General features: G+C 37.4%; 1 protein-coding gene across 3 annotated transcripts in view; it reads right to left on the reverse strand.

Annotated features, from left to right (window-relative positions):
* Positions 1–27,773, reverse strand: part of EML4 (EMAP like 4) — a 78,482-nt gene that overhangs the window by 50,286 nt on the left and 423 nt on the right. The window contains exons 1-6 of one of the 3 annotated variants that reach the window (XM_074144288.1): positions 23,540–23,716; positions 12,208–12,337; positions 6,589–6,762; positions 4,312–4,440; positions 1,206–1,231; positions 723–755 (exon numbers count right to left, since the gene is read on the reverse strand). In XM_074144288.1, coding sequence (XP_074000389.1) covers positions 723–755; positions 1,206–1,231; positions 4,312–4,440; positions 6,589–6,762; positions 12,208–12,308 — 463 coding nt within the window. In that variant the 5' untranslated portion in view covers positions 12,309–12,337; positions 23,540–23,716. Of the gene's footprint in view, positions 1–722; positions 756–1,205; positions 1,232–4,311; positions 4,441–6,588; positions 6,763–12,207; positions 12,338–23,539; positions 23,723–27,773 lie in introns of those variants that run through there. The other 2 variants (XM_074144289.1, XM_074144290.1) reach the window with 2 other exon arrangements.

The raw sequence follows: 27,773 nt of genomic DNA on the forward strand, positions 1-27,773 counted from the left end.
ATTTGTTAATTAGCAGCAAAAAAAGCACGAGACAGAACCTCTGTACATAGAAATATGTTGTGTACAGCATGCACTTGGGTTACATGCTTTCGTTTAGAAACTGCATGCTTCAGTATAGTTTGCAGGACATCAAAGCAGAGTAGTTTTGCGACACAAGAAGTGGATTTCTTTTGTAGTTATGTCCCACCACGTTGAGATAGATGGCTCCTTTTCCTGTCTGAACAAGCCAGCAGCAGCAGGTAGCCACAGAACGCAAGATTGATCGGTGCGAAAACATACACTTTAGAAGAGACTCATTCTTCATTTTAGGAGACTATATTAAAACCTTCAGTCTCTGTTCTTGTCTAATCACTGTGTATATGTTGTAATATTGGCAAGACAGAAAGCTGAGATAAAACAAATCTTTTAGTTGGCAGTTCTTAATATTCTGATATCTTAAGCAACAATGCAAGACTTCTAGAACCTTATTTGAGCACACATTCCTCTCTGAGGAAATTATGCATGTAGTAATTTATTTTAGACTACCCCCAAATAATCCCCACATAGCCTGCAATGTGCATACGTATATATATTTCTATAATAAGAAAGCTGAAATACTTATTTAAATGCTCAAAGTTTTTAAGTCATCACGCACTGATGCTCTTTGATGGTGAAAAGCCAAATAAAAGATTTGTAACAGCGCTAAATTAGAAAGCGACCAAAGGGCATAGCTTAATTCTTACCTTGGCTGTTTTTTTCACGAGTTGACATTTTTGCTGGTTATGGGACAGAAATAAAATATCTTAAAACTATTTCTAAAGTCTCACTCACACCTGCTTGGATGAAGACTGGCACTTAGGTCAAAACTTTAGATTTTTGTTTTCATAACCTCTCTCTATTTATGCACATACGCACAGAGAAAATAATCAAAAAAGACATTGTTTCATAAAAGTAAAACGAATCTTCCCACCACCCACCAAAAAATTCTGTCCTTCCTAAAGATCTAATCTGATGAGGCATTTCTTCATAATTTCAAAGATCCTTACACAGGTCTTGAGTAACATTGGGCGAGATGAATTCCTGGAGTAACTATTAATGTTATTTTAGCTCTATATCCCTGTTTCATATGCATACGTCCCAATGTACTTGTTTACAGGAAATACTATTCAGAAAAAGCAAGTCTTTTTAACTTCATCCAGTATTTAAAAATAAAGGTCTTTATTTACCTTGGCTGACGATGACATCTTTGTGCCTGAGGAAAAATTCAAAGTAATATCGTTAATAATATGTGAAGTGCTTATCAAGCCAATATCATCTAGTTCTTACACACTATTGCATTTGGCAATCTCATCAGATTCTGTGTACAGCGTCACTGTAGTATAAGATGCTAAATAACTAATCTTATTAATCATAGTGCGTTTTCACCCATATATTATTTTATGCAGTTCACTATATATTTCAAGTAACTTAAAGACTATGGTAAGGGTTCCTAAGAATTACTGTGATAACAACAAAAAGCTTTTAAAAATGGAGGGTATATTCCTTGTGCATGGAAAATTCCATTTTGAGAGAGCAAACTTGTAATTACCAAACGTTTTAAGCTGCCAAACACCCTCAAGCCTGCATGCAAAGCTTTCAACACCTGTCAAAATAAACTGTCAGCACACAACAACACAAATTTTTCTAGGAATTAACCCTGTTGGACACATGGATTAAACATAAGCAAGTTGCAGTTTCATTTAAACTGGATCCACGCATCATTACTGGATGTAAAACACAAAGTCTTCAAAGCAGCTGAGACATCTCTCCTCGCCAGAGCCAGGAATGAACTACTCACAAAAAAACCTCAATCTTTTTTTTTTTTTTGTGCAGAGCAAAGAAATACTAATTTCCAGCATCAGAGCTACTTCTTACCAGAATAACACTCCTTGACGGAAGAATGTATTGCATAAAAAACCCCTTTTGAATTCATTTGAAATTCAGAAGGAAGGTATGAGTGGCATCCAGTATTTTTAGCTGGATGGAGGTCAAATTTTTGTAACAGTGTTAAAGGGTCAAGCATACGCATGAGGAAAGCCTTCTCTGGCTATTGGTAGAATCACCCTTCACCACACTGCCTAATAAAAAATTAAAACTGGATTCCCAGTCTTGCCTGAAAAACACTGAATGATGGGCTGCCGTGGGAACCCTCTTACTTCTTATGGCTTTATCAGCCTGATTTACAGCTCAGTGCTGGCTTAAAGACTGAGCTTACTAAACAAAGTTCATATCCTGGGCTGGTGGCGCAAAGCATATGTAAAACATTTCTGTCCTGGGGCCCACATTAGGGGCTGAATTCTGTTCCCTTGCAAAAGACGTGGGTAACTTCAGGCAGATTAGGCCAACGTTTCTTAATTGGGAATCATAAATGCAATACAACAATATGCCTTTGCACGACATCAACAAATTCTTTCAGAAATCGGGCACATGGGGTGTGAGCAAGAAATGAGTTTTAATGTGTGCTCTTGAATGCAAATAGCGCTTTTATTATGAATCTGAGCATAAGAGCAAGGTACACAAACAACATGCAGTCTTTAATCACATGATGGTCTACGATTGATAATGTTTGAAGCTTTGGGTTTTTTGCCAAACCCTTTAAGAAACAAGAGCTTCAAGTTTTAAACAGACAACTGTAACAATAATTAATCCTTGTCTTTCCTTGTCGGCTCTTTTGTTAGATACCTGATTTCTTTTTTCCACATTAGAGATTGTAGAAGGGCAGCATTTAATATTTCTTTTAGAAAATAAGCAGAACCACAGGAAAATGAAACAAGATACCTCTATTTTGACCATGCCTGAACCAAAATACAAAGTGTCAGTAAAAGTAAAATTTATTTTTTATTATTAGCAAATTTGAAGTATATACCACATTGTGAAAGATATTTTAGTAGCATAACAAAACCCAAGAAACTTGATAAATATAAATCAAGACAGAAGTTTTTTTCATTTCAAAATACTATCTAGCAGTACCCTGCTATAATCTAAATTGCCAAAGGGCTTTTAAATTCCAACGTGAAAACCAATCATAAAAGGAAAAGACAGACTTGCAAAATATGTAACCCATAATCCCTCACGCACAGCACTTCACTGCTCTGCAGAACTCTTCAGGCTAAGCAAAAAGCTTTTCATAAATGTGCCGATACCCACACCCAAGATTAATTTAAGATGTTTTTGTTCTTTCCATTCCTAGGAAAGAAGGAATGCACTTGCACCACTCTTGACTCTAAGGATGTATTTGATAGTCTTATATGTAAGCTAAGGAAAGCACTACAGACATGATCATAACAAGACTGGAAATTACTCTGAAAGGTCTGAAGAGTTTTATTTGTCATAGTGGGAGGGGTTTTCAGGTAGTCCTGCCTTGGACCAGTTAATGGCTATTTGAATGAAGATTAATGAGCAGATGTATGAAATCTGCAGATGACATCAAGCTGGGGGAAGCTGCCTGCACGCTGGGGGGATCTCAGCAAATAGGAAAGGGGTCAGTCAAAAAGTCAACACAACAATTTCAACAAATTCATCAAAATTTCAAAGTCAAAAAAAGAAACTGTGTGAACATGAAGTGGGAAGCCCAATTGGCAAAGAGGACAACAAGTGGGTCACAACAGGGGCCAACAATGTGGATTTACAGCAAAAAGCAAATCTTGTCTGTGTGCTGACAGGGGCAGAAATAACTACTCTGTGCTGTTCCTCCCTGGTGAGGCCTCCACTGGAGACCACACACTGAGAAAATCTCCTGCGGAAGAACAGGACAAGAGGAATGATGGGCTACAGCACATCACCTAGTGAAGATGAAGCTGAAAAGGAGATCCCTGCCTATTATCTAGAACCTGCAATCAGGAACCTGTTAAACAGTTAATTTGAGAAACCTACCTGAAATAATGATATTACAGTCAACATTAGAGACACACATACTATGTCAAATCCAGTAAATTAACTTCAAGGAAATATACTCGCATTTTCAACTCAGTTTTAATTAGGAAAAAAACAGCTGGAAGCTTCACAACAGTGGCATTAAGCCATAAATCTTAACTGATATTGCATAATTCTGCTAACTCAAGTCGGCAACATTAAACTATATCGGCATTCAAATTCTGCACTCACGTTATATAATAATTTTAAGATTCCACAGGCACTGGAGTGCCACATTGGCAGGCTACACAAGTAATTAATTCTGGTAAAAACAAAGACGTAAATGGCTTTAGCATATACATAAGTTCATTAAAATTATGCAATTTCATAATATTTTGACTCTAAAGTTCACTTGCTTCTCTGTACCAAACTGATACATACTTGTCTGCATTCTTTGCCACTTTTGATATTAATTTAGATGTTGATGCTACTCTCAGCAGCTTGTTACGACTGTCATCTGAACTCTCCCAAGCACTGTGAGGTTTTTCAGAAGTCAAGGATTTCTTTATGCTAGAAGAAACGAAAATATATTTTAAAATGACATAATAATAAGAGAGCAGTAACTGGAATGGGTGTGCAATGGACAGATCAAGCAGCAGGAGACAAAAGCAGAGCTAGGTCTTCCTTCAAGCTGAAGCATGAAACAGGAAAAAAAAGATTAGTCAAAAATTTCTAACTGGATGAATGAAAACAATTGAGCAAGACAGTTGCCAAATGCTTTACCCATTCCTTTCCATTTCCAAATGCTCTTACATAAACACTTGAACAAAATAACTCTCTACTTCATTACTATATTGCTAATGAATTATAAAAGTGGAAAAACAATGTGGATACACAGGGTATTAGCCTTAAAGAATTATAAAAAATATTATTAAAAAATAATCACGAAGGTAACAAAGAAAAGTAGATTTTTTTTCCCTGATTAACTGTTCACCAGCTTTAACACACTGATTTCTGAGGCAAACAGTTCTATCACATTACAGTTGCATATGGCTGTTTTTCAGACAGCACATTCTAAGCCACATTAATGGCTTTAATCTTTTTGAAAGAAATGTCTGCAAACTTCTTGCATGAATAAGGCAAGTTAGGTTTGGCCCAATATTACAGACAATTAAATCCATGAATCCTGACATAATTTTTCAGCACTCTTATTGTAGTCAATTTACATTTATGGGAACCTGCAAGTTCTGCAGTCACTAGTTCATTAGTTTCACACACAGCTTAATCATGGAAAACATGTTCAGAAGTGATCTAGCTCAAATTATTCATCAACCAGCTCATTTAGAGTCTGAATGTGTCCTGCTAGCAGTATTATACTTCATCCCGTCAGAAATGCTTTTTGCAGGAGTAAGTCTTGAACTGCAACCTTAGAAATGGCAAGCTCCTTCCACAGCACCTCAAGAGGCTGAAAGGTCCTGCGACAAACAAGTTAATCAAATCAAGTTAAACCATTAGGAGACAAAAAAAGCCATTTATTTTTTTCCCCACACTGCAAAAGATTAGTAAGCGAGACTTCAGACAAACATCTTTACAGTGAGATACCAGGCAGGAGAAAAACAGGCCGCAAGTTCAGCTTCAGACAACTTAAGAGTTTGTGCAAGACATAGAGACAGAGCCTTTATGGAGTGTTATAACATGCATCAGTCAAGTGAAAGTTTAAATATTTATTAGGGCTGCGAATCCGAGCAATGCAAGACAACATAATCTTGTGAACTACAGTAAATTTCAGAAAAATAAATTTCATTTATTTAAGAGCTTGTTTCGGTCTCCTAAATGAGAAACAGTAAAAGAAAATTTCACACCTTCCAAAACAGTAAGGTGACAAGGATCTAAACAAAGAAAAAAGAAACCACACTGAGTGGTCTGCATGGTTTTGAAACTCAGAAATGATCACCCAAATCTTAAAATCCATTTCTGTGATTTTAAAAAGCCATTAAAAAAAAAAAGTACCATTTTTTCTGTGCCTAATTCCCATGAAAATGAGTGGGAACTTAAAGGCAATCCTAAATAAACTTCTACGTTCACTCAAGTCAAGCAGTTCTATGTTTTGGGTGTAAAACCAGAACTTCACTCATATAAAGAATCAGAATAAAACTGAAGTGAACCACCCTGCAACCTAGCAGGGGTTGAAAAGGGAAGGGCCACAAAAAAAATCCAAATTGCAGTCACTGTATAGAATAATTTGAGAAGAAAAACTCCCAGAGGAAGAGTTGCAATGATACTAGTTAATGATACCAGTATTTAACAAATGCTGCTACGAGATGTAGTAAACGGCCATGTGCAAAATACACTCCACAATTCAGATGCCAGATAAAACCTGTGAAGTGTATTTTGACAATGATCAAGTCATAGACATCGTTAAATATTTTAGAGTAATGACTGATTAGAGGTAATCTATCATATTAGGATTTCAATCACAGAGAACAAAAAAATCCTTTGTAATCTTAAAAATTTGCTCAAAGAAAAATCGCATTTTTAAGTATTTGCTCTGTTGTAATGAATGCTAAATGAATTATCTCTCTAGCACAAAAAAAACCCTAAATCAAACATTTATTAACTTGATCATGAGATTAGAACTATTTCACATGACTCGTTGTCAAATATGAACTCAGTATCATTACAATCATCTTCTAGTTCTGTACTGTGGTACTGTGAAACCTTTTAGCTGGAGCAGAACTCTTGTTTTCTTGAGTTTGCCTGTGTGTTTGCGGAGTCTGTGAGGAGGGCTGGGGAGAAGGTGATGCTTGAGTTTGTGGACTTTGATCATTAGAATGAGATTCCTCTTTTTTTTCTTTCTGTCCTGGAGGTTTTTCCTTCTTTTTTTCTGTACCGCTGTAAAATAAAGTATAACAAAGGAGGAAAAAAAAAAAAAAAGAGATCAAGCAAATAAATTTAAAAAGTGGGAGAAAATGCCCTCTGTGAAGAGATGGGAGAAGCATGTAACTACTTACTATAAATAATCACCAAAAGAACGCTTCGATTATTTCTCACTCTCTTCAGCTTAGCGTTTTGCTAAAACAAGATTTATTCACAAGCTCCAGAAATAAAAAAGGTGAAGGAGGCATGGAAGATTTTTTACTTATTTTTACTGTGTAGTTGCACTAAGTTACTAAGTTTACTCTGGTTTTAAAATGAATACAGCTTTGATTTGAGTATGTCCTTCATTTGAGGGTGCTTCTACAGCATTCAAAGCTGACACAAGTCAATGAACCACCAGTCTGCTGTCCCTCAGAAAAAAAAAATAATCATCCTGTGGTTCAGCTCACTGCCTGCCTTTCTGTTCTGCCAGCCAAGGCTCACTGCAAGCGAAAGGCAGGGGTGTGACCTGAACTATCTCCAATTAGCTTAAGCCCACCATGAAACTATACCCTCCCTCTCTCTCCCACTCTCTCTCTCTGTGTTTCTGTATGGTACCCGCTTATCTTCGCGCTGTCACCAAGAGAGTGAAATGCTGTTGCTGGTCCCTTGGCTCTCCCTGGCTGCACCAGAGTTCAAAGGAAATCATCCCTGAAAACTCATCACCGTTTTGATCTGTAGTTGACTAACATCAGTCTGTCTTGCCACTTCTTTAATTCTTTCACTAAACGAGACCTAAGAATATATCTTTATTTTCATAGTGCTGTATGTATTAGGTTAACATTTGAAAAAGATTTAAATACATGTCATTAACAACCTTAAATTCATTAAGAACCCAACCAAAGGTCCGCTAAATAAACAGAAAGATTAATTAAAAGTCTCTTCATAAAATAGCATTCTTTGCAATATACTGAATCACACAAACAATAGCAGGACCTGAAAGAGAAGATTATTCTGTAGTACACCACCTTTTTCTTTTTTAAGATTGAAAAAACCACCTTCCAAGATAAATTTCTCAGTGCATAAACAAAGCAAGATACAAACACTGGCTAGAAAGGAAAAACAAAGATTTTTCTTTTCTCTCAGGTTCAAAGTAACCTGCAAAGTAAAAAAGAAATAGTAACTTTCTGAAGGGGAGAATCTAGATTTCTATTACATCACACCAATTCCCCCCCTTAAACCTTTGTAGGATCTTAATTATTTGTGTTTCCATTTAATTTTCCCCACAAAACAATGAAAACCAGTAATGCAATATTCAAAATAAATGAATAAAAATGGCCCCCTGATTTTAATATAACATTCATAGGACCCTCCTTTTTATTTATTTGTTATTTCAATTAAAGTATATCATCTACCAATGAAAGAAAGCCTTATACGAGTTCAACTTTTCTAAATGCTTCCAAAGAAGCATTGAAGAACAGGTCAAAACATGAAAAATAATATAAAACCCAAAATACATTCATAATGATCACTCAGGATTTCTTCCATAAACCATATTAACTAGTTAAAAATGTCAATATAATCCATCAAAGTTACATTTTCTTTTCAGAAAAACAGATGAAAACAAACCAGAAAGATCTTTCACATTTCTTGAGGGAATGTGTGTGATAATAGAAAAGCTTGAAGAACTGTGGGGTTTTGGTTAGTAATGTATAGCCAGAAGTCCTTAATTAACTAGAAGCATAAAAATTATTGTTATTTTTTAATCAGAAGACTTAGCTCGCATTGCTGGATTTAAAAGCACACTATGCAATCTTAATATTTTCGTAGTCTGTGGCAAGAAATTCAGTACAGTGAAATAAATTCTTGGCATCTCTTGTCACTAAGGAAAACAAGAATCTCTCTATTCCTGCTCCAACAGGTACAGTGACAGACCTCTGCATTCACTCTCCCATGTACAGTCTAATAATTGTAAAAGAGATGAGGGATGCAGGAGGAACGAGAATACACAAACCCAACGACTTCCATAACTCCAGCTTGCAAGTCTACACAGAATGGTCCTACTTGGTCAGAACAACGGCTCACCTGGCACAGTGTTCTCTCTCTGATGGTGGCATAAAAGAGCTCTTCAGTGAGGTCATTACCTGCAGTCCCTTTTCCCGTACTTTTTGTAATTTCCTGTTTATAATGACACACCAGCAATCCTGCAATTCACCTCTGCATTCCTCCAACACACTCAGGTGAATGCTATCTGTCATCAGCAGCATATCATCTAACTTGCCAATTCGGTCTCCTATTTTCTGTGTTCTTACCCAAAAATAATTTACCTCATCTGATCCATCTCCTAGAAGCCACAGGTTCAACGTGGGAATCTCTTCAACGGCTTCACCGAGCTTGTCAGCTGTGGACTATCTGTTTCACACCTTTGCCATTACGTTCACTCCTTAACTTCTCTGTTGGGCCATGAGAGTCACTGGACCACTCTGGTTTCTCCGAGTTGCAGCACAAGGTATACCTTGGTTTCCAACATAGTGCTTTTATCTACCATCAGGTTGCAAGTGGGCTTCTTTTTTTGACTGCCATTTTAATGTGAAAGTGAACTATGTAGACATGTGGCAGTCTTGGTATTAAGTATCTTTGTGCTGAATTTATTTGGTTTGCTCTCTCCTGCTAAATTCTTCAGCTTAATTGTATTATGACTGCTATTACAGAGCGGCTCTCCCACTAATACCTCTTGAACCAGGTCTTGTGCAACAACTGAAATCGAATCAAGAACAGCACCTTTTCTTGTGGGTTTCTAAAGATTAGTTGTTCTGGGAAGTAGTTATTTAATGCATCCAAAAATTCTTGCCTAATCCCATCTCGATGAGGCATTTCTTCAGTCTACATGTGAGTAGTTGAGATCTATTACTATTTGTCCTAATTTTGCAGATTCTCTAATCTCACTTAACACAACGTTTCAGCCTTTGGACCACAACACATTGGCAGCTACTGTGGAGGGTGGTCATTCTGAAACATGAAGACTATTCTTACCAGAAGCTGTTTTCAGAAGAATGTTCACTTCTAAAGAAAATGATCAAGCAGGACTTTGTAACAGTCATCTGCAGTACGAAGTACAAATCTGTTTCCAACTCCAGTGATAATACAAGGTATGCAGTGTAGTTTTCGTTCTAAAGTGTTCCAACACCTCTGTGGCAATTCAGTTCCAGACCACAGGGCTGAAATTTTGCCAACACATACGTGACTTCATCTCTGTCAATGGGACGTCATCTACCTGTTGTTTGTGGTACACTCCTGGGCTCTGATTTTAGCGACAGCTGATATTTTAGCATACCTTTGTCGAAATCAGATGTGCTGCTGTTGTGCAGCTACTGAGCCATCAGATCAAGAATTAAACAGTCCAGGAAATGAAACAAAAGGAATTCTGAGAGATGGCAGGTTTACAGAGGCCAGAGCCCCAGAAATGTACAATATTAAGACTGCACAAAATACTGACACTAAGCTTCAACAACAATAACAGTTTGGACACAAGCAGACCTTCTGTTATTTGTGACCAGATGTATGACTACATTATTTAGAACATGAGAAACTATAGGCAGGTCATGTGGGCTGTTTGGTAGCTAAAGTGTAATTCTACAACAGATGACTACGTCCACCAGCTAAGATATTCCCCTTTGGCATCATTCCTTTTCAGCCGTGACAAGAATGTTAGAAATAGACACGTCTACCCTAGCTTTAAGGAAATGGGACTACTATTGACATTCACTTATGTGAATGCCAATACTAGTGTCTCCAACTAGGAACGCTATTTGGTACTGAACAGTTTTGCTGCTGTTAAAAACACACCCACAAAGCCTTAGATTTGACCTTTTCTTTCACCTTTCTTGAGCCAGTAATTTTACAAAAGGCCAACTCTGTTTTCTTCCAAATACCAAATAAATTTCAAGGAAGAGCATCTAAAGACAGGAGAGTGAAAGGAACTGCTGAAAAGGAAACTAAAGAGGGGACTTAAGCCTTCCTAAAACAAGCCTTGAAGAAGGCAGTCATATATCTTCAGATGTGTTGAAAGCACCAGAACCTCCCCTGGAAAGTTATGTGGGTGCCTGAGGAGAGCTGCTCTCTGCGTATTAAGGCTTTCCTCTTTTGGCCTATCCAGGTCTCCTTTTAAAGACCTTGACTCAGATGAAAGAGATGCCGGCCACTCCACTCTGCTCTTCTTCTGTAGTCAAGTGTTGAGCAGCCAATGAATCAAGAAGGTGATTCAGCACAAACGCAAGCTGAACAACACGGGAACCGGACTGGCTCTCATCAAAGTGCCAAGAGCCACAGGCGTAAGATTAATGGAAAAGTGCTAACTAAGAAAAACCTTCCTGGAGGAATGTCTTTTGTCCCAGTGCCTGTCACACTAGCAGACAGAGACATAAAGTGATCACTTTCTGATTTATTATTAAAAAGTAAACATAAGGGTTGAATAAAAAGAAAGATATGCAATGCTACACAATGGAGACGAGAGAAGAGCAGGGCATTACCCTTGCTTTCCAAATTCCAAAGGGCACTAAAGCTTTTTCTCATGTTCTCATACAGTTTGTATTTGCATTCAGCATTTTTATTCCCTAAAGTATATCATTTCCCTGTCTTCTTGTACAGTACAGTATTTACATTCACACTAGAAGATAAACCAGCCACTGGAGTTACCAGAGTACTCTACAGAGGCAAAGAATTTGTTCACATAATGTACCACAGTTGTACATTAGAGTATTCTCTGTCCTGTGTCTGTATCTGGCAGCCTGTTCTTCACAATAAATAGGAATAGGTGCAAAACCTATTGTTTATATCTAACAGAAGAAAGTAGTTATACAAACACTGTTTACTGTATGCAGAGGAAACCATTAAATGCAGGGAAAAAGCTACTCTTAGGTGCTTAGCTCATTTAACCTACAAATACTCAAGCAGTGTTACTTCTACACATTTGAGTTCTGATACAGATATCCTTCATAAAGACTAAGTAGCTATATTTTGGGTTAAGATTTTCTACACAAAAATGTAAACTTTTATCTTACACAATTCACTATTGTTTCACAGTTATTTTGCTAATGCCTACTGTTTACCATCCAGACAATGGAGTCAGTTTTGTCCTTTAATTTCCTTGAAAAAAAAAATAAACATGCAGATGAATACCAGAATGAAAAATTTTCCGTTTTTATTGGAAATACATTTACCCGCTCTGTCCCTTAGTGAGAATGCATTTTGGACACTATACACTATAGAAATACTTTCCATTTATGAATTCTTTTTAGAATCCTGCTGTAAGCAGCCCAACAAAATGGTACATCTCCAAAGTTTATTTGTGCCTTACTAGACCTCAGGAAGCTCTGATGAGGATCATGCAGAGGAAAAAAAATCAAACTCTTGCTCTGTTCAGTTTGGATATTTTTTTTTCTTTCAAAAAACTACGATTTAAATTTAATAAAAAGTCAGTACCTCTTTGCAGCAGATGAAAAAGTTTCTTTTCTGGCAACAGAAACAGAAGAACTGTGGCTTGTTTTCCTGCTTCCTGTACTCCCATTAGTTATACAGGACATCGAGATAGCTTCCCGGAGGCTTGGCTGACCTAGAAAAAAAAAATAATTGCAGAACACAAGGTTTTACAGCTGTATCCAAGGATCCATCTGAAAAAACCAAAGGCTCTCAAATGTGGACCTGGTATCACCTGGCAGCAGCCCCAGCATTCAGGACAACCATCTAGCCTGTAACCAGTGACATACACTCATGAAAACCTTAACTTAGGCAGCTGGAAAAGGGAGACCTGGGACACTAAGGCAAGATTATGCTCTGATAAGGGTTAGCTGCTCTACTACCATGCTGCCAGCAAATACTTTAATTCAATGACACGCCACATCTCTTTCCAGTTGTGAGCCACAGGGAGAGTTAGATTACAGCTAGGTTTAGGAAGCTGGTAGCTCCAACAGCTGTGTAACAGCAGATCTGATAATTTCAACTGTTGGTCAAAATCATCACAGCTCAGCTAATATACCACATGAGGTTTGTTGCTTTCAATTTGTTTTCCACTAAAGTTCAAAGAAGCTGCAGACAGACACCCCCCCTACACTGAAAGAATTATTAAGTTATTCAAGGGCTGTGATTCTAAGGATTCAAAAATCAAGTTTTTTCAGCTTGTTTTCAGCTGTCCTTTCCATGTTAAAAAGGTATTGACGTTTCAGTAAATACACTATGATCTAGTTATTAAGTTTCTGATCTAGTTCACTCCGTAGAACATCTGCCACATCCAGCGAACACTACAGACTCCCTCTGGGGATGAATCAAGACTGTGTACGTGAAGCAGGCCGTTGTCTGTCAGATGCCCACTTCAGTCATTGCAGAAGTTTGAAACTATGCAGTGAATGTGGGAGGGGAGGGGACTGCAAGGAAGATGGAGGGGGGGAGCGAAGGCTCTTCTATTTAAAGATCTGAACACCAGCCTAGCAATTGGCTCCCAGACCTGCCTCTGCCACAGACCACCAGTGAAATACAAGGCATTTTACTCGAACCTGACATTTCACCCCTTCCCACTAACTGTATATCTCTCCTTTTTGCATGCTTGCCTTATTTCTAAGGTCTTATTCAGAAAAGAGTTTTGCCCTCACCTCCCCCACAAAGTGCTAAACTTGTGGTTTTCCTCTCTGAAGCCCTGAAAAAATCCCTGAGCTAATCTCACATTAAGCATCCAAAATTCAGTGGTCACTGTTGACCCCATCTCCGTGCCACGTCCCCACTTCACAAACAGCAAGTTGTTACTGCATCTCACGGGGTCGCGGCATCCAGCCACTCTGACTGCAGCAACACGCACAAAGGACACGACTGACAGGAAAATAACAGGTCTGTGTTCACGGCAGGCTTGGAATAGTGTGAGATAGATAAGGCACGAGGCCATACATTGAAGATAAAGATGAGGAGTGAAAAAGCAGTGGGGGAGAATCGGCTGCTCTGCGCACTGAGGGCAAACTCGCACGGATGCATCGTTTGAACAATACCAGCAATTTGGTCCGTTTGTCACATCGCAGCTCTATCGGGCAGGCTGAGAGGCAAATCCATCCTTATTTTAAACAAGCACTTCACAAAAGGTACCCATCAAGGGAATATTAGATTTCAGAACTATTTGAATGGAGGCAGAAACGCGCTGACCTGCGCTAACCATACACGGCTTCAAACGCAGCCGGCAGCATGTGACCACATCTGAAATTCAGATCAGGAAAGCCAAAAGGGGCACGCGGAATATCCCAGGCAGAAATGAGAATAAAGGAAATCTGAAGAAAGTAAAGACACACTTAAATACAGAAACTCTGCAAAGATCATTGTTGTTCTTCCCAAATTCTGCATAAATCAACTTTGCATGATCCCTTCCAACTGGTACTTCTGGGAGACCGTTTTACTTGCAACATACATGTTTTGAATACAGAGTTTATTTTAAAAGTTAATATACTGTACAAAACCTCTAAAGCTCAAGAGATTTTTACCCCTCTGTAACTTAGATGCAAGAACAAAAGCGCAGGAGCTTTAAAAGCACTTTTAGAATTAGAAGACTATAAATTAACTTCTTTTATTTTCAGTGACAAAGTAAATAATCTTCTTTGTGGAGATGCATAGTATCAAGGCCTATGATTCACTCTTGAACTGCGTATGACCTTAACATCTCCGTCTGCTCATCGTAATGGATCAATGCCTCTCCAACCAGCGCGACCGTGGCTTTCCAGAAACATGAATCAGGAGGCACAATAGCGGTAATTCTCAGTGCGGTGGGGAAAGCATTCAGCAGCAAGAGTGAAGAACAGCAGCACTACCGACAGGGTACGGGAACTTAGTAAGATGGGGGAAAAAAAAAAAAAGCTCCATTTTCTCAAGCAAGGAGCGTGTTGCTATTTTGTTCACCGATGGTAGCTAGAAGAATTCCCACTATTAAGTATGAAAAGTGTTAGTTCCTGCTGGCATCCAGGGACAAAACCGATGACAAATAAAACTGTACATCAATGCATACTCATGAATGTGCTCCGTTCCACGCAACAATGAATGCAATACTAATAATACTAGTCATAATCATCCGTAATGCAGTTTTTGGGTTATTGGTTTTTCAGTAAAGTCGATGCTGATGGTAGATCTGCAGAGTGCTTCCTAATTTCAACAAGTGACATGCAAAATAAAGTTTGAGATGAAGGTTTTTGAATCAAAAATTTTTGTAAAATGATTAACAATTACACATAACCCAGATCTCCCGAATCGTTCATTTCTTGAAAAAGTGACTGAAACGTTTGGCCACAGGTGAAAACATCAAGATGTAGGAAAAATTGCATTGGAAGATTTTTTTCAAGTGTCAAAAATACATCAGGCTTTCTTGCACTCCAGAACAAAATCTTGGTCAATCACAGTTGAGTGTACCACACTCAATATGCAATAAAATGTAAAAAACAACAAGAACAATAGAGAAAAAAACACCCCTAACAAAGAAGCCCCCTTCGAGGTTCTCTGTGTATTCCATTTTAACTATTCAAAAGTGACCTTTAGAACACCTATTTTCAAAGGGGAAAAAAATTGAAAAATTAAATTACTCTGCAACTGTATGTAAAGAAAATGCATTTAAATTTTAAGCAGTGAGAAGGAAGGGCAATTTTAAGCCCTGTGCACACCCCAGGCAGTGGAGCAGTGAAGCCTGGCTGCCTACAGGGTCAGGCACACACAACCAGCCAGACCAGGAGCCCAGGGAAGCCAACACACCAGTCCCAAAACAGCCAGAGCTCTCTCCGTGACTTTTACTCAGGGCATCTCTACAGTCAAAAGATGTCAAAAATTAACAATGCTATAACTTTGTTCACTGCAGAGATAGTTCTTCGCAGCAGTCAAGCAACTTTCCTGCAGAGACCTGGGAAATACCAAAGCGGCACAGGAGAACAAAAATTCCAGATCAACAGACTACAACAATTGAGTTCTCCCAGCACTCGGATTGCACATCACTGCCAATATCATGTCATACGTCCCCTGCTAGCATAAACAGTCTGAAATTTGTCAGACTGAATGGCCCTCAGCTTTATCTGCTAGTTTGGAACAAAAGCCAGACACAAACTGTACATAAAATGAAAGCCAGTGTACGGTGACCGGGATTAAATCCAAATTGTCAGAGATCAAAGCGGTAACAAATGTCTTTTATGGATAATGGATTCATCTCTGTTCTGATAATTTTCATAGAATAGTATCTGTTGAGTTCAAAAGAAGCATTTCATTAACATCTGTCAAGTATACAAGTGTGTGAATGAAAGATAAGTAGGATTAGAAAAAACAGACCACAATAAACCAAGAATCTATTTCCAACTCTTTATCAGCCTTGATTAGCTAAGTGGGGAAAAACTGAAGCCAAGCTGTAAGAGACAGTGGTAAGTTTTGAAAATGTGTGTCCTGTGATAACATGATAGCTTTTCTTTCCAAACATACATACAAGGTAGTAGAGCTGAGGATTAGTTAGTAATTCACTTCTTTTTCCCAAACCCAAAAGTCACAGTTTTTTTAATCTTAAAACATAGTTTATTATGTTATGACTTGTGTTAACTAGAACAATTTTCTTAATATCTTTGTTGGCTGATATCCTGACAGGTAAACTGCCTTTCTTCCAAAGAAAAAACAAACCCTTCTTTTCTCTTCTTCAGGTAATTTCAATTTAAAGTAAGTAGCTACAGCTACATTAAAATAAATTCTCTGGACACTTAATTCAAGTGGATTTAAAACAAAAAGCTCAACAAATTACATGCTCCAAAAAAAAAAAAGGATGTACTTAGTGTTTTTCTTTAAGCTTGCCTTTTTTTTTTTTTTTTAACAATAAGACATACAATATCCAAGTCCTTCAACGACCTTAGAATACTTCCTTCTCGGAAAAAACTTGACAAAGATTTCTGTATTTCAAATATATTACACGCCTAGGGGCTTTATACAAATAAAACTGATGGCTTGAAGTACAGAAACATAATTTAGCACTCTTACTAAAGAAGTGTACAGTGTGTGTTCAACCACACTATTAGTCACCAGAGAACCCACGCAGGTGAGCCACAGAAAAACAGTCTGAAATAGTTCTAAGTGTAGCAGAACATAAGATTTTATCTGCACTTCCTTCCTAAAATGAAGACATCAAAAATGAAATAGAAATTACGACAAATCCTAAACTCACTTCAAAATGTTATAGTAAATTGTACCAAAGCTGTTTCAAAGGATGTAAGGTGTCTCGGCTCATGGAAGATGCTGGCAGAGAAATAGCTTGGGAGCACTAAAACTCTTTTTAAAAAGAGAACTGTATTCTGAAGGGTAGGGGAAAATTTTCTTCAGCATTTTGTTTTATTTAACTACTACATTTAGGTAGTAAGAGTCAAATTCTGATTGAGACTTCTTATGTTGAAAAAATGTTCTCTTATTCCATCACGTGAACAAACGTTTCAGGTCAAGGTGAGATACTAGTTCTCAATAATGACCAATATTAATCAGGAAAAAATAATTCAGTCCGCTACCTATGGGTTATGCTTTATCTTGTTTAATAATTCGATTTTAAGACAGAATTAAGTTTTGACAAACTTTGTTACTCTTACAACAATTATATCTAGCTGAAAGAATAAAATGCTTTTAACACTTTTTTTTATTGAAGCAAAATTTGACAAATCTCAACTGACAATTGGCTATTAAACATAGATTATTTGTCAGTTCCTGTTAAAAGGAAAGGAACTCTCTACATAGAGGCATGTTAATATGCAACAGCTGGAGACTATATAGCTAACGCATAAACATCTTGAGATGCAAGTGAATCTCTCCCAATAGGTAGATAAATTGACTACAATGTTAAGAATAATTAAATATTTATTTAGAGATTTCCTATGAATTTTTTTATAACTAGTGACTCAACCTGTCAGTGCATACATTTCTCACTATAACTGATACTCCTAGAGACTTAAAACTCCTAAAAGTCTAGGGGAGCCATGCCCCTACTCTGACACTTGGCTCTTTGAGCCTCCTACCCAGGGAAACTGAAGACTTCTTTGGCATGGGACAGCCAACTACTTATTCAAACCACACAGCCCTTTTCCTCCTCCCTCCCTACCATCTTATTATTTTGCCATACTTTCCCAGGGGCACCATCTACTTCCTCAACCAACTGCCAAACGAGCTATATCCAAGCAGAGAAAATAAAGCTTGAACTATGGTAATCTGAAATAATTTGATATACTCTGGCAAACAGTGATGAAAGAGTTACTCAAGTATTATAAACAAAAAGAGGCTTTATTTGAAAAAGTTAGTGGCACCATTTAACTCTTCCAACATTGCAATTCTTAGTTTGAGAAGCATTGTGGAGAACAGCAGAGTACTTCTGAGGAGAATTTGTGCCCACAATGTTCTAAAAAAAGCACACAAATGCAGAAAACATATCCAAAACTATAAGAAGCATATGGAAAAAGAATGACGCTTATCACCACAACTGAAACGCACTCCTCTACAATGCTCTGCGTATCTTCTCCAATAAACAAGATTATTGTCACAGAAGTTAAAAAAAAAAATATTGAACTTTCTTCTTCTTCTGTTCTGTTTCCTTAAACTTGTTTTAGCTGGTTAGTGACCCTTAGTTCATTAATACCCTCTATATCCAAATTCTTTGAATAATGGAAAAAATATGAAAACTTCCAAGAATAGTAAGTATAACAGGGGAAAAAAAAAAAAAAGAAAAGATTAAAGACAGAGAAGAAGATAGGAAAAATGGGGAAGAAATGCAGAAAAAATAATTTTAATGCAGAAAGAACAGATGGCACTAAAACCAGTACCTGGAAAATCCATTAAGACCTCAAGAGTATCATTATTTGTTATGTGAGCATACTGCCTGCAGACTTCAATTGGACTATTCCCATGAGTAAAATAACACACGTACAAGCTTGCCAGTTTAGTTTTAATATCGTGGATAAGAGCCTACATCCCACCTCTACCATAAGCATTTTCCTATCAACACTTATATTTTTTATATTTAACATTTACTGATTAGACAACATAAACATGTACCCAGTTACTAGAGCAATTCTGCACATTAAAATGTCCTAAGATTAAAACCACAAATGCAAGTCTATCTTAGGCTTTCACTAATGAAGTCAATTTTTGTTAATATAAAACAAAATTACTTAGTGTTATTGAAATGAAACCATTGTTAAAATAAAGTAAAAATTACACCTGAAGTGCTTTGCTTACTTTAGTGCAATGAGATGGAATTTGATGCAAGATACCACTTAGGATTTTTCCTACTGAAGAGACACACTATTTCACATGAGAGAAGGGAGCAGGAAACCAAGGAAAACTCTCCAGGTTCCTGTTATAAAAATCCACTGCACAAAGGAAATAAATAAATTAATTAAAAAAATAAATAAATCTGCATTCCCAGTACATTGCTGCTTTTGCAGGTCCCCAAGATCACTGCTTTGAGTAAAATAAATGCCCCTCAGTCTGCCAGCCTGCACTGTCGTGGGAGACTCTTCTCTGCAAACTGCCGTCCACTGCTTCAATTTCACTTTATGAGCTGAATTTGCATATGAGTTATTTGATATCAATTCTTGTCCAAGCACCAGGAGGTTTAACCTGTGACAAGCCTCCTCATTACTTCAGAGCCCAGAAAAAGGACATGAACTCTTTGTGTCTCTGCGGGTAGACATCCGATGTACTTTCTGGTAGATGGCCACTTTTTCAGGCAAGAGATCATACCCCAGTGATACAATTAGTCTGAGACATTTCACTTGTGCCATTCTGTGCCACAAACTTGTCTCCACACCCAGAGCCTGAGGGATGAATTCTCCTGTTACACACATTTTGACACCCTGGAAGTTTTTAATAGGTTTACCAGGCACCAGCTGTGAGCCAATCTATCTTGCTGGCAGCCGAAAGTACCAGACTGCTTTATGCTTTCCTTTTCTTCAGTGTCCAGGTAATCTTAGTTTTTGGAATTTTTTGTGAATGTTAACAGCATCAATCATGCATCAAGAGCTGAGACATGTGGCAACAAGAGTGCAGAGCTGCCAAAAGCAAAGAACTTCTCACCAAAAAAATTCTTCTTACCAAGTAATCTATTAAAAAAGAAAAAAAAAAAAAGAAGAGAAAAAGGGAAAAGAACGAAACAAACCCCACAAACGTACCCACACACTATAAACCCCCCAGACACTAGAAGTGGCTAGGAGCCTGTTCCCTGCTCAAGCCCTTTCACATTTCTAATTCTCAACACTATCTTTGGACCTGGTGATTTCTCCTTTGTGTAGCTATTCTTAGCTGTGTGCAGAGATGGAGAAGTACTATCATAGCCTTTTTTATTTTGAAAAGATTTTCTCTATTTAGAATGACTTTGCATTGAGAACTACTAAAGAGGAAAACAAGTCACATGTGAACACTCCCTGTCCGCTTTTCACTGTGCAATGACTAATTCCATTGCAAGCCCTACTAGAGGTATTTCCCTTATACAGTATCTCCACTTCATGCTTTACTTGGAGGCACTAAGGTGGCTAAAAAAATCTCACCTTATCTCATACAGTTTGCAAATCACCTATCCCTATATGAAGAGCAGCTTCTTTCTGAGGCAGGGCTAGACAGACAAAATTATAGGTAGCAACCTCCTGACTGACAGCCCATGGGTTAGAAATATAAATCTACCCATGCCCATGTGAATTGCTTCACTGAAGACTGGACTAAATTCAAAATAAGCATGCAACAGAACTGTAAGAAAAAAGAAAAACAAAGACTACAAGGATAATGCAAAAAATTTTAGCTTCAGCTATAGTTGATTCAATCTGTCAATCTAAAATAAAGGGATGAGAAAAAGAACAGAATTAGCTCACCAGATAAGCAACGCAGACAAACTAACACAAAAGATGAAGAGATCTCTTTTTGGCACTAAGTTGGGCAATCAACTTAAGAATGAGAAAAAACAGTGAAAAAGCGATCAGGATTTGTCCCTTTCAGCACAGTCTGTTCACATCACTTATTCTTCGCATATGAAAAACCTCTCTTCAAAGACACTGCTGAGGTGGCAACAAGAAAAAAAATGGAGATGTTTTAGAAAAACTCATTTCAGCAACAAAAAGGAAAGACTCCTTAGAGCTAGGTTAGATATTGTCTCTTACTCAGATTAAAACTCTTTTGTTTGATGGAAAGATTCAAGTTGGCTTTTTCCGGTACTATGATTCTTGTAAATTCAGCTTATTTTAATATTATATATCTCACTGTATTGCCAGACTTCAAATGAAACGCATCTCTCTCAGTGTATTCAGAAATACATACACATCTATTCTCTTTGCTCATTATTTATGTCAGCATGTATTTAAGGGCTGCTGTAGAGACAAATACTTCTATGAATTAAAGCCTCAGCATTTTTTTAAAGAAAACACACCTATAATATTCACCGCGAAACTGCAATTGTTGTAATGCAGAAATCCAGATTCTTGACAAGATCACGAATACCAGAGAGCTTTGGAGGAACACAACTGCTTTTGCAGCAACCATGACTCAACTAGTAAGAGCCTGTTATGTACCCATAAAAAACTTCAAAGAAAAATTAACAATAACTTCCTTGAGTATTATTTTTGTATGAAAATTCAGATCTTCTGCCAGTCCTACTCATTCATGAAAATAATACATTTCACTTTGTTAAAACATTTCAAGAGTTCTTTATCTATTGAATGAACTTAAAATACAGAAATCAAAAGCAGAACGTACGCTACTGCAAAAAGCTATGTATGAACTTGTTTTGAAATATTTATTAAAATATTGACGTTTAAGTCAATATTAATCTCAAGCTCATTCTTCAAGTCTAATTGTAGACTTTTACAAAATGCATGTGATTGTATGTGAACATTATTTTTTGTGACATCTTTATGCCATCTATACGCAGCTGATTTAATGATAAACAGTGAAGTTAATGTGTTGACTGATGGTATTAGGTAACTGCACACAATGGGGACACATGCACCACAAATTAAATACAGTGTCAATTAGTCATAACTCATTTAAGTTCAATGTATTAGCTCATATGTGTACATTTCTCCCCCAGCCATCTCTTTCTTGGCAGTTACATGCTGTTGTCATTAAGTGGTAGAGATGCAAGAGCACAAAGCTGAAGATATTCAGATATTCCACACACTCTCCACTCCCATGAGAAATAATTAATTTTTTTTCACTGAACAAATTCACCTGGAGAACGTCATATTGCCCCAGGACCCCCAGAGTCCCAGCAAGGAGATGGCCCCAAGGTGTTTTGCAGAAGACAGCACATTTGCCCTGCCTGTGCATGGAGTTCGCTGGGTATTAGACAGCTCCAAACCAAGGGCTGTGCATATTCTCTGCATTTAAATGGGAAAAACAAGGTCCTATGTTGCATACTTTTTGCCCAGAGTTTTCCACTTGGACATTTCCTTTTTGTCATAATAGACAGCAGACAGCAAAGATTGATTTAGTCGAAATACTAGCTAGAACTCTATTTACACACAGTTAGAGAAGGAAGTCTCAATCTTGATGAGACCAGAGATGCATATCGGGTAGACAAAAGCTGCATTTATAAGCCGGGCTGACAACAGTCTATCATTTAGCAAGCGAGAGAGAATGGCAGGATTCAAAGCCCAAGCCAATTAAGCATCATCACTTCCTTCCATCTGGCAGAGAGACTGCAAAAACACTTGATTAAGGAATTTGATCTCTCTGCCACATCTAAAATAATTCAAACTTTCAACATTTTCAGCTTTTGCAATTTTAGCCTGTATAATGCAGCCACCCAAACAAACATAGGCTATGATGAGTTCGGTGTTACACTGGTATTGGTGTAATGGGCGTACTTCAATGCTGAAATATAGGGACTGAGCCCAGAAAACTCTGCACTGCGTGGTTTGATGGGGACACATGCATTTATGGTGAATTAGAACTGTGAATTATCTGAAGTATGACCTAAACTTTTATTTAATCAGAAGCTTAATATGTACCACAAACATACACAGCCATTGTTCTCTCCAAATACACAATTTTAAGTTGGAGTAAATTCAAACAACTCAATTCAGGTAGTTCTCCAGAATAGAAAAGGAAATGTTCATGGGGGAAAAAAAGTATGAAAAAATCAGCACAAACAGCACCTAGTTTCTTTACTTATAAACAGTCCTACATATATCTAAGTTACAATGTAAAAGTTACTAGCCACTATGCAAAAGAGATATTACTGAGTGGCTTCATGGCCACTTCTTACAAGAAACCTAGCAGTGATCAGTTATCTCTGTAGATGAACAAAAACTAACTATATTCAGAAAACTTTCTTATTTGGTGGCAATGTGTTTTGGGGTCTTTGTTTAGTTTTGCTTTTTTAATTTAGACACAGGGAAAACGTAGCCTCTCATACACTCCTTCAGTTGCGTAACTTCTAGATGAAGTCAAAGCTGAGACTCAAGAGCTCCTCATAAGCCCCAGAACCCCAAGTGACAGGTTAAAGATCTCAGCTGTAAAGCGTTTCACTCTTTAAATTAAAACAGGAAGCTTTCAACAAGAAGTAAGGTAAATTTTAAGGGAAGTTAAGTACATTAAAATGTTAACAAACAGCAAAATTAATAAGCATATTTCAGATATCTACTAGCCATACACTATAAAGCCACTCTTAAAAACACTAACCCCTCTAGCTCAAAATATACTCGCCTTTACAAATGAGACAGAAAAGGGAAAAAAGAAGTGATCAATGGAGAACATTCTAAATGATAACATCCTGACTCTAGAAAGAATTTACCAAATATGGGCTTACCTTTACTTGGTGCTGATTTTCTCACAGCAGCTACATGGTCTTCAGAGATAGCAAGACGCCGCAGCACATCAGCCAATGCTGCTTTCAGCACAGTGATTTCATCCTCTTGTTGCTGTACTCTCAGCTCCAGGGCTGAAAGACGGTCCTGGACATCAGACGTACTCGCAGCTGAGATGCTGTCATCTGTGCAGTGCGAAAATAGAGTAGAAAGAGGTATTTAACTGTTTTGTTCTAAACTAAAAGCCTTAGAAAAAGAAGCGTATACAGCATGAGTATGTCTGTCCCATCATTTTGAAATAGTGAAGACTTTCAAGCATGTTCAGGCAAAGGCAGAGTGGGTATTATGTTAAACGTATCAAATTAATGCTTCAAGACAGAAACATTACTAATTGTTAGCTTAGACAGAAGGCTTAAGTAGTGTGGCCTTATTACAATCGGAAGAGGAAATGCATTTTCTGTTAAAACAGCATAGAAAGAAAAACATGCTCATCAGAAAAAGGAAGACTGAAATTAAGCTTATTTAAATAGCCAACTGAATTAACTAAAAAGGTATAAAACTGTGGTCAAATTTCACAATATATTCTTTTGGAACTGTTGAAGAATTTTAAATGTGATCCCTAATTTTAAATCAAGATGTAAAGTTAAAAAAAAAAAAAAAAAGTAAAATTCCGCAGTTGAACATGCAAGTGTTGTTAGCCATGACCTAATTGCATCAAGTGGCAATCTCAATTCAAATGGTCTAGATCAGAGTTACTAACTCCAATTCCTTCTCTAACTTTTTTCACATCACCACCCTGCACGTGCCAAAAAAATATATGACATTATAACATTTGGCCTGAAGTGAACAGAAAATAAATATGCTACAAAAAGGTTCCAAAAATCTGTTTGGCCACACAGAGATAGATTAGCATTGAAGGCATAATCCAGCCAAATCTATTCTTCAGTGGTAAAAAGGAAATTACAGCTTCTGCATACTCTTTGCCTTTGACAGTTCTTTGCATTATTTCTGCCAAGCCAAAACAACACATAACAGATTTTTATATTTGGCTGCTCCAATAAATCACAGGCCAACAACTAAAAAAAAAATAAAATAAATCCCATAAAAGACTATGTTGCTCAATCACAAGGTACTGAATTCCTTATCCATCCTGATTTAGGCTTACTAAAACCCTCAGGAAGGAACTCCTAACACAGGTTTACAAAATTTACCTGTATTATACAAACAGACAGTTTAAGCCCATATTCTATGAAATACATACAAACAGCGAATGGACATGTAAGAGTAAATAGCTGGTATTATTACTGTGATTATATACAATCTAGACTTTAGTTCCCTAATCTTATGAAGACATACTAAGGAAAAAAAAGTTAATATAAGCCACAATCCTAAACCACTGTTTTTCACTAAAAAAACCTTAATCTTTGAAATACTTGCATAAGGGCACTTTTAAAATAAATGTAAGCAAAAGAAACACTGAGCCAACACCCCCGCAATGAATTAAATATGAAAGAAATCAAGGAGTTTAATGCCAACTTCCATTCAGTTAAAACATGACATTCACTACTGAAGGACCAAGAACTGAACTAGCCAAAATTAAGAATCAGAGTAATACTTCCACAACACTAACAAAATACCTACAAAGAATTAGTAAAACAAACTAATATTAGTAGTGAAATGTATTCACAGTTATTATTAAACTGAAAGGAACATCTAAGATTACTTTGATAAAACAACTCCTACAAGAAGAGAGTTTTGCATATTGGTTTAATTCACTATTTGGTTAAACCAAAAGCAGAAGCGTATCACTTCATGGTTGATACTATATTCATTCATATAAATAAAAAGAACTGCAGGGGAACTAATAAGGTAGGCAATCAGACTGAGATCTGGAGACAACAGATCAGAACAACTGTGAACAAAATGCCTTTAGTATCACCAGCCACAACTGAACCTCCTATATGCAGAGAAGTTGTTTTAACGACTCTACAGCCCAGCATATCTGATGCTCTCTCAATAGCACTTTACAAATCCAGATCAGGTGACAGCTACCCTAGGTTGGGAAGGACTGTGTAAGATTCTTTTATTAAAACTCCCATTTTCAAAGCATAAAACTCCATCTCTTAAGGAGCTAGCAGAAGTTCCTACAAGCACATGTACTTATGCAGCATATAAAAAGGAACTAAGGTAAACTTACATAAATTAATTCATGAAGAGATAGTTTTATTTTAGGGAAGTAAACGGACTGAAAGAAGTACCATATAATTCATACTTTTCCTATCTTCACAATATTATCCTTTAAACACATGCAGTGGACAAACGAACATTGCAGAAAACAGTGACAATTATTTTCAAAATATTACGATCTTTACATCTCATCTTACGCTGCAATAGTAGACCAAACACAGAAGAGAGAAGTTTGACATTTCCTTGGAGAAAAAAAAAAAAAAAAAAAAAAGGAAAGCTTAATTTTGTTCCTTTTTTGCCTGCCAAAGCTTTCAATTAATGAACTATTAAAAGGTCTTATAATGGATAAATTATGGATAAATTCCCAGGCTGTATAAATATACAGATTACTATAAAACATTTGTAAAAGGAGTAAGTAGCTATGTCAGATCATCATTTCAGAAGCCAGACATTACTGTGTTCCTGGTGTAGAGTCCAAATAATAGTAATTACCAAACCAGGAAAGGCTCCACTGTTGGTCGGTCTCTCCGATGAGCACAGATGCAAGCACTCTACCACAGCGCTGGCTGCCTGACATGGGCATCTTTTTTCCCCACCGACTACTAACATTGACTACGTGGTTCTGCTGAACCCCAGCAGCCCAAAAAAGGGGCATATCAGGTGGCTCCTGCAGCTCCCAAAGCCACAGTTACGTCACTAATTTCAAAGGTGAATGGGAGAGCCAGTCTTTCTGCCTGGTAAGGGTGAGCTGCAATGCTTTGACCTCCTCAACATTGCAAATGAGATGGTAGAGGAGTTGGCCAACGTTTACCTCAGCAATCCACGCTATGGAAGCTTAACCCCTAGACGTGGCATGGAGAGGCAGAAAGACCTTAAAACTTAACTAACCTTGACAAAGCTCATGGCTGTGTAAGTGGGGCATGATTAGGAAACCATGAAGGTTAAGCCACTTAGTGATTCAAAAACATGGGCTACATGTGTACAATGGGAGCGAAGAGGTTTTAAAGCACCTGCAGCTGCTTTGCACAGCAGAGAGGGCACATGAGATACAGACACTGAAAGGAGAAGTTGGACAGCAAGAAGCCAACTTGGAAATCAAGAACATTTTGGTTGATCAAAGAACACAGTAGCACACTGGGAAGTCATTTTATTGTTCTTTATCACTCTACCGAAGCAGCATCTGTTTCAAGTGATGACAATCATACATTACACTGGCAACTATTAGAGATTTAAAATGAACGATTCCCAACCCAAATACCTCATCCATGACAGTAAATATTCAACTGAACTCCAACATGCCCTTCTTGGCAACGTCTTGAAAAGTCAGTCAAGTCAAGGGATTAGCTTAAAAGAAGATGCCTTGAAAGTAAACACAACTGCAGTCCTTGAGATCATTTTGACAAATCTGCACAAAACTGTACTTTTTTTTTTTGCCATAGAAGTTTTCAAAATCTCTTCCAGATTTCTTCTTCCGTTAAAAATACGTTCTTATAATCTAAGCAACTACTTCAAAAGAAGTTTAAACAAAAAGCTTCCTTCAAGGGCATGCCCTTCCTGCTTCAGAGGGGTAAGAGCTCTTATGCAAGTACAAAGTCAGTCACTTATGAAGCAAAAGTCCATCTCCTCCCTTTCTCTTCTCCCACTCCTAAACATCTGGCCTTTCCCTCGTGCTGTCTCAGACATCTATCCAGGCCTTCCATGAGCCACTCTTAATTTACTAAACCAGAGGGAGATTTATTTATTTATTTAAAGAGGGAAACCAGATTAAGGAACATAGGAAGACATTTGTAAGTGTAATTGACTATTGATTCATTCACTTAATTCATTTTAAGATGACCTTTTTAGTCACCTGGTTATCTTTATTACAACAAAACAGCATCCTTTCTGATGTGTTGGTCACAATTCCCAAGCCATCCATGACATATGCCTTCAAGGTAGTCACTAGGAACAAGACCCATTGCAAAAAAATCACCATCTGCAGTGCCTGCTGGTCATAGTGAGGAGACACCCACAGATGTGAATTTAAGGCCCTTCAGTCTTAAAAAGTGG

The sequence above is a fragment of the Numenius arquata genome, chromosome 2 (assembly GCF_964106895.1).
Source record: "Numenius arquata chromosome 2, bNumArq3.hap1.1, whole genome shotgun sequence".
Lineage (NCBI taxonomy): Eukaryota > Metazoa > Chordata > Aves > Charadriiformes > Scolopacidae > Numenius > Numenius arquata.